General features: G+C 33.6%; 1 protein-coding gene across 1 annotated transcript; it reads right to left on the bottom strand.

The window, feature by feature from the left end:
* Positions 1-278: 278 nt before the first annotated feature.
* Positions 279-7,027, bottom strand: LOC132715993 (ufm1-specific protease 1-like). Its single transcript, XM_060699124.1, has 5 exons — positions 6,856-7,027; positions 6,144-6,359; positions 5,728-5,830; positions 1,836-1,906; positions 279-845 (listed from the first exon to the last, which is right to left on the bottom strand). The coding sequence occupies exons 1-5, from the start codon at positions 6,991-6,993 to the stop codon at positions 702-704; spliced, it is 672 nt and encodes a 223-aa protein (XP_060555107.1). The 5' UTR covers positions 6,994-7,027; the 3' UTR covers positions 279-701.
* Between the last annotated feature and the right edge of the window lie 1,607 nt (positions 7,028-8,634).

Raw genomic sequence — 8,634 nt, 5'->3', positions numbered from 1 at the left:
CTAACAGAACTTGTGTCAGATTATATAAACACTATTTAACTATTTGGTTGTGAAAAAGATATTCCTCTACGACTTTTATATTTGTCTACCAGGTGACAGCATTTTGTGTCTACCATTTACAAAGCTGAGAGGGACAATTCATTCCTGGACAATAATAAAGAAGTGCCATTTAAACACAAATTTATAGGAATGAAGGTTACAATATTAAATATCTGTAAAAACTTTCTTACTTGAAATATTATATATGTGATACATTATATTAGAAAATAAAACAAAATACACAAATAAAATTTGCTATAAAATTTAGGCTTTTTAATTGCATTTTATATGAAATATAGGTAAAAGAGCAATACATAACAACAATATACATAATGATACATAACATGTTATATCTTATTTTAATGGTTTATTTATGTATTAAGTATGATTGTAAATTTTATTAAATGTTAGTAATTTTCATTTCAAATTTACAGCCTGCTATTTTTATTAGAGTTGTATGTTCTTTATTGCAAAATATTTTCTGCACATTCACTTCAGATGAACTTTATGAATGGAAATATTTTGTTCCCTCGTGAATTTGACTTCAGCTCTTTAAAGATTTAAAGCCACACCTCTGCAGCACTCTTGCTATCTATACCATTTGTTGTTGAATTCCAATTTTATCTCTTGAGAATTTCGAGAAAATGAACAAAACCAGGATTTCAGCCATAATCAGTGTATTTCAATTGAGGTAGACACAGATTATAAAAAGAATGTTCTTTGAATTCTTCCAACAACCTCCACTTCACCCATCCTTCTTTCTGTAAATATGTTTTACTTTTTGTAGGTCCATAATAATGTGGATCCTGAAAAATTATAATATAGCTTTGATAACACTGTTAAGCCTCTAAATATATTTGTATTTTTTTTTTGTATTGAAAGAATATGGTCACTGGACATTAAATGTAAGTTCTTATAAACACCATATTTACTCATATGCCCCTTTCTTTGTTGACGTATTTTTGGGCTTCGCAAATTTTGATAAGAATATTTGTCTGTGACCCTAAATGGTTATAAAGTAAGATGGCAAGGGTTCTACATATCTCCTTGTTGAGGTTTAAGCCAAGTTTGAAGAATATCATACATTGGGTATTGGATTTATAGGTGGAACATGTAGATAACAACTAACAACAATGACTGATTTTCCAAGTGCAGTGTCCCTATATAATTGTACAGGTCTGTCATTTTCAAGTTGAAACTTAGATTCATTCTTTGGATCAGTATTAACAATTAGTAATAATCACTAGAATTTTGACAAGGCAAAATTGCCTGGAGATCAAAAGTTGCAAGAAACATAACTATGTTTGTTTGGTTTTATGGCGTGCCAACACAGTACAAGTCATATGGCGCTGAAACTGGAAAGATGATTTTTGCAAACATTGGGTGTTACTTCAAAACCACCAAACCTGCTAGACTACCTAAGAGATGCAGACTTCAGTCATTCAAACCCATTTATAATCAAGTAGGGATAAAAAGTGGCTGCAATTCTTGTGCCTCAACCATTAATGGCAAGGAGCAACATAACTTTCAAATTTAAGGACATAACTCTGTAGTACCTCAAGCAAAGATTAAAGTTTACAGAAATATGGAATTGATCAAACACAAAATCATGGAATCTGTATGAAATGGTTGTATACCATAACGCAGGATTTACCATGATTTAGCATCAAGACCCATACACAAGTTTCACAAGCACATCAAGCCCTTGAGATAGTCATTGCTATAACGGAGAAATTTGTTTGAATAGAGTATTTAATTGTATCAAGAGTTTAAAGAATACCAAGAAAGTGTTTTACCATTATAAGCAATGCCTGTGGGTTTCTACAAACACCAATGACACCTTTAGAAGAACTGTCACTCTCACCTCCTGAAACAAACAAAAAATGTACAGCATCAATATCAGTTGAGATCATAACTTGCATTTTAAAACATCTTGACAAATGAAATTTATTTTGAAAATTAATCATGCCCTACATATTTATGTGAACATGCCTGTCGAAATGCATTAAGCACTTAATCCAGACAGAGCCTCTTCACTTTCAAAACTGTGCAATTATCAGAGATAACCTAACAAATTAACGTAAGCTTAATATATAATATTTTATATATGTATAATATTCAAACTACAAATATATATATGTTTAATGAAATCAGGCTGTCAACCAGGTCTTATCCAAAATAAAGGAGGAATATAGGAATATTTTAGCAGGAAATATAGGAGTTTTTGGACCATTTTGAGGCAAAAAAATAGGAGTTTTCAACTTAAATTGTTTAACTTACCAATGCTTATATAAATGTAAATTATTCTTACTTTTACACATGCTGTTTCTACAATAAAATGTCTATCGTATAAGTTAAGGAGACCATTAGCAGGCTGTCCAGCACCTTCCAACATAAAATTAGGGCGAATTTTACAGTAATATTTCAGAAATTTTAGGGCTAAAATTAGGAATTTTAGGGTACGTAATAGAAATTTTAGGGCTAAAATTTGCAATTTAATGACTAAATAAACTAAGGTCCCAAAAGAACACGATGTGGGCTAACCTTTGCATATTTGACACAAAAGTAACTCACAAATAATGCTCTAGTTTAGTAATAGAGCAAAGGTGCTATCAGAGTGGACTAACTGGTCAACTGCCTTCCCTGCGGAAATGGTCATAGTCAAATCATGTTCAAACCATATTTCTTTAAATGGCTGAACATGTCAAAAAGAACATGTTCTACCTATGTTTTGGGAATGTTATAACCACAAGTGTCTAAAAGGAATTCTTATACAGTGAAATTCTTGCACAATGCAGCTTTTGAATCATAATTATGGACAAATGAATTTTTTTGTAAAAGTAGGTAAAAAGTAAAAAGGCATTTGTCTTAGTACAGTCATTTGAATAAATGGGAAGCATCTATAATCAACACAAAGAATTGCACATCAAAAAAGTTCATCACACAGAACATTCAATTGCAGTTTATCTAGATCACATAATTGCAAAATGTGTGTACATTGTAATTGGAAATGAGCTTTATATTACTGAACTGCCAAATTATTTTGAGTGTGATTAATTATATGAGTCTGCCTTTCCTAATTGCACCATATGAATGAAAGAACAAGAACTGAATGAAACTGATAACTTTGTGGCAAAATAAGCAATTTCTCCTACAATTTCAGATACGTAAAGAATAAATAAGTATGAGGGAAAGAATTAATTTTTCAAAGTCTATGTTAACCCATTCAGTACTTAACAATGTTGTTTTGATATGCAGATTTAAATAAAAGAGTTGTGAGTAAACAAATTGTACATTAATTTTTGACAACTATTTATACATGTTTTTAATTAAGATTGTGTTACAACAGCTTTATAATGATCATTTTCAAATATGATATGATACAAATGGACCACTTCAGAAATTTGGATAAAATGAACAAACATAAAATTCAAGATATCTGGAGTTGGGAAAACAGTGTCAAAATATTCCAGAATAAGTGGACTCTTATGGTTATGATTTAAGTTTCAGGACAATGATATGGTAGTGTTTTTGCTGTTAACTGTCAACATGATTATCAACAACTGCTTTGATTATGAAATAGCAATGTTACTGACATAGTCAAAGTAAGTTTTAGTTGAAACGAAACCATTTCTATGTCATCAATTTTGAGTTGGCAAATTATGGCCAAATCATTTTTGACAATGTTCAAAACATGGTCGACTTTGTTATGTCAAAGACCATTTTTGCAGGGTTACAAGTTATAAGTATGTTTAGTACAAAAGATAAAAATAATTAGGAATTTCAGTGAAAAAATAGGGCATTTTTAGGAATTCCTCTGAATTTTTCACTTTTTTAGGAATTTTAGGGATGCTGGACAGCCTTTATTAGCTTTGAACCACAGCATCAGCAGAAAGTTACAGCAATGCATGACCATCATCTGAATGGTCACCTGAAATAAAGTTGACATACTGATGCACTGCTTTTCATGGTGACCATGCAGATGGCTATGTGGAGCACAGCAGCCTTGAGCATAGTAATGTGATGCTGATGCAGGCATACACATTCTCTTATATGTAAAATACAAAAGGCAAAAAGCAGTACCAAAATTTAAATCTCTTTGAATTCCTCGGCAATATATTTTTTAAACAAGAGGGCCATGATGGCCCTGAAGTCGCTCACCTGTATATAGGCCCCCAGAGAGGGGCCAGTTTAAACCCCAGGGCTTTTATTTGAACAAACTTGGTAGACACCCATTACAAGATGTTTCAGGCTTAACATCTAAGGTCTAGCTCGTTGAGTTTTTTAAAAAATGAATTTTTAGTTTTAACTATACACATATAGTTCAAAGCAATGACACCCCTAGGGCGGGGCCAGTTTTGCCCCCAGGGCTTTTTTTTAAAACAAACTTTGAAAACGCTCACTAGGAGATGTTTCATGCTTAATATCTAAACTCTAGCTATTCGGTTTTTTTCAAAGAAGATTTTTAAGTTTTTGCTATACACATATAAGGAAAATCAATGTCCTCTGGGGCAGGGCCAATTTTGACCCTAGGGCTTTTATTTGAACAAACTTTGAAGACACTAACTGGAAGATGTGTCATGCTTAATATCTTAACTCTAGCTATTTGGGTTTTTTAAAAGAAGATTTTTTAATTTTTTGCTATACACATAAATAAAATCAATGACCCCCGAAACAGGGCCAATTTTGACCCCAGGGCTCTTATTTGAACAAATTTGGTAGACACCCATTAGAACATGTTTCATGCTAAATATCTTAGCTCTAGCTCTTTGGGTTCTTTAAAAGAAGATTTTATAAGTTTTTTAATATATGCATATAGGGAAAATCAATGACCCCCTGGGGCGGGGCCAATTTTGACCCCAGTGCTTTTATTTGTACAAACTTGATAGACACTCATTAGAAGATGTTTCATGCTAAATATCTTAGCTCTAGCCCTTTGGGTTCTTTAAAAGAAGATTTTATAAGTTTTTACTTTATGCATAAAAGGGAAATCAATGACCCCTTGAGGCAGGGCCAATTTTGACCCCAGGGCTTTTATTTGAACAAACTTGGTAGACACCCATTAGAAGATGTTTCATGCTAAATATCTTAGCTCTAGCTCTTTGGGTTCTTTAAAAGAAGATTTTTAAGTTTTTACTATATGCATAAAGGGAAAAACAATGACCCCCGGGGCGGGGCCAATTTTGACCCCAGGGCTTTTATTTGAACAAACTTGATAGACACTCACTAGAAGATGTTTCATGCCAAATATCTTAGCTTTAGCTCTTTGGGTTTTTTAAAAGAAGATATTTTAAGTTTTTTCTATCGGTTGCCATGGCAACCAGAATTATGCATGGAATTAAATTCTTTGAACAATTTTTAAAGGTGACCACCAAAGGAACATTCCTGTGAAGTTTGGATGAAATTGGCTCAGCAGTTTATGAGTCGATGTCATTTAAAGTAAACGTTTACGGACGCCGGACGGACGCCGGATGAAAAGCGATCACAAAAGCTCACCCTGTCACTTTGTGACAGGTGAGCTAAAAAATATAGGAAAAATATTCAAAATATAGGAGGATATAGGAAAAATAGGAGGTTTTTTAAAATATAGGATTCTGACCCAAAATATAGGAGTTTTATAGGAATATAGGAATTGGTTGACAGCCTGTGAAATACTAAAATAAGATCAGCCAAGGTTGCAGTACATACCCATCATTACCGGGGCACCATATTCCTGAAAATGTTTCACCAAGTCTTCTATATGATTTGGAAGAACAGCACCAGAATTCACATGTATAATTTTACATGGTACCTAGAAACATATAAAACATCATTAACATGCCTCTTGACACAGAAGACCAATCATTACATTTATTTCTGTTTATTTCAATGCCTCTCATATTTTCTCTCAAAGCAAAATCTGCTTAGCTTATCAGTACATACAGCGATTATACAACAGTCACAGGTAATCTTTAATTTCATAATTAATAACAATTCTCTGTTATTTCAAATAAATCTTCATTGTTGTAGATGTATATACAGAGGAGTTCCTTATCGTGCAGTATGGTTTATGTGCTTGTTCACTGATATTTAATGGATGATAAGTACTATTCTTAAATTCATACATCATAAAAATAGTCAATGCACAGGCAAACTTCAAATGAGCCAATCCAATCTTTTGAGCCTTTGAATGTGTAGGGTTTGTCACCAATAGCAACAAGAGCTTCCTGTATCTCAGGAATGCTGGGAACATTGTGAGAGGGTTTCGAGTTCATCTTTTCCTGCTGATGTTTTACCCAAGATGAGAGACTTTGTAGTGTCCTATATCCACAGCCCCAACCCTAAAATGAAAAACAAGAATTAAAAAAAAACAAACAATAACATGTTTAGACAAACTATACTGTACATACACTTAAACAACTGATATATGTTCAATGACAGTTAAATTAATATCACTCTCATTTATTTAAATTTGCTGTATTTATTTATTTATTTTTTTTGGAAGTGGCTAGCCGTACGGGCCCGTACGGCTAGCCAAAAGTTCTAGCCGTACGTGAGTCACGTACGACTAGCCAGGACACACTGTATTGGCCAGCCGTACGGCACTTTTCAAGGGGGAGGGGAGAAAATGTTTGCAATAAAAAAGAAAATGTCTATTAGAAACTATTTCAAAGATATGCACATTTACTTTATATTTAATGCATAAACATTTTCTAAATTAATAAAAATAATAAAAAATAATCAAGACGGGGCGAATCATCAGAGGAGCGAATCGTTAATTTATCGCTCTTGTGAAAACAAAGATAAATATACTAAATAATTTCAATGTATACAAACTCTGTCGTCAAAATTTCCACAGCCATAATGGTAATAAACATATTCCCCTTTTGAAATAAAGCAATCTCTACTTGGAAACTCTAACCCATCATGTACGTCGGTTAAGAGTTCTGTCACCTTTCCAATGGGCGCCGCCATTTTGAAGTCGGCAAAAAGAAAGCGCGAAAAGATAGTATGTTTACTTTACTTTACTTTATCCAGCGTAGGGTCGCGAGATCAGAAATCTCTTATAACCCCCTCGAGGTCTGAATCGAATTTTGTTTTTGACACTATAAATACCTTTTATTTATGACTTTTAGTAATGGTATTGAAATAAAAACTCCATACTTGTATCGCAGGCCAATTACCATGCTGTACACCGAAGGCAAACCTAGAGTGGTTGTACCAATGCTCGGCGCATACCATGCAATGCTCGGCGTAAAAAATATTTCTTTAGAATATCTGAAAATGTGTATTTAAATTATCTCCGATTTAGGTCACTGGTGCTTTCACCATTTTATCCTGGTACGGTTCACTGCTGGTGAAGTCACATGACAATGCTTATAGCAGACGAACGACCGCATCTAATCAGCAACATATAAATAATTAAAATCTTTTATTACATGCTTTTCGGTGGTTTATAGAAATATATCAGTGATTTAAAACTGGTAATTTCACTGTTTGAAACAGTGAAATTACCACGTTGATAATTTCACTGTTTTGAATTTAAGCCCCTTACGTTGTTTCAGTGAAATACGAGCGTGCACAGTACTGGGTACCAACTTAATGAAGTGACGTCGTAAATGACGTCACGTTATATTATTTGGCGCTTTTCATTCAGTTTTAGGTTAAATCTCTTTTTAAAACGTTTCTTTGCATATAATAAAAAGAAAATTTGTTTAGTTTAGTGTAAAAATGAAATATATTTCACCTTGTGAACACCAAAAGTTCTTATTTCACTCGTGGCTGCGCCACTCGTGAAATATACCTTTTGGTGCTCACTCGGTGAAATATATTCCGATCTTACACTGAACTAAACAAATATCCTCTATTTAACACTAGAGTTCTGGGGCTGTAAAATTTAAACAAAAAGTTGGGTACTTCTAAATGTATGAACATAATTTAGTTGTTACAATTTATTCAATATGTTTTCTTCATAAGATAAAAAAAAGATTTTATTCGATAAACAAACCTGCATCATGTAGTACTGTACGCCGAGCTATGGTACAATTTCACGCAAACCGCACTTGTTTATCTGGACTATCTTTAGCCGTCATAATGTGATTAGCAAATTTTACACAATGGCTATTTAAAACAATATCATCGGTCTTGAAAATGGAATATAACATTGAGCTTTGTTGACGTTGATTTGAATTTATCATATCAAATATAGTATTTTTACGCCGAGCGTTAGTCCACCCACTCTATATATCCTCTCAGTTACAAAACTTTGCTTATATGGAATCATGGGTTACCTCAACCCCTCCCCAACCCCACCTCGATCCTCACTCCCACACCCAAAACGAAGCCTTAGAATCCACCATGTTTTATGTGGTTTTAAAAGCAAAATATGTGATTTAAAAAGCAAAAGCTGCGGAGCTTCAGGAGCTTCCCTAGTTTCCTGGCCAGGTCTTTGCTCTAGACACATGGAAACTCTGACGACCTAGCTACATAAGGAATAATTTGACACTCCTCTTCCTTGTCCATTCCCCAATCGCATTATGCTGTAATTAATCAAGGTCCTTTGATGGAGACATACATACCGCTTCAGGGAGAGAGAGCTGTTCTTATGTGACTGAG

This window comes from Ruditapes philippinarum, unplaced genomic scaffold, assembly GCF_026571515.1.
Source record: "Ruditapes philippinarum isolate M1 unplaced genomic scaffold, ASM2657151v2 ctg2219_1_1_1_1, whole genome shotgun sequence".
Lineage (NCBI taxonomy): Eukaryota > Metazoa > Mollusca > Bivalvia > Venerida > Veneridae > Ruditapes > Ruditapes philippinarum.
Note: the sequence above shows the minus strand (reverse complement) of the source record. Positions and strands in the feature narration are given on the sequence as shown.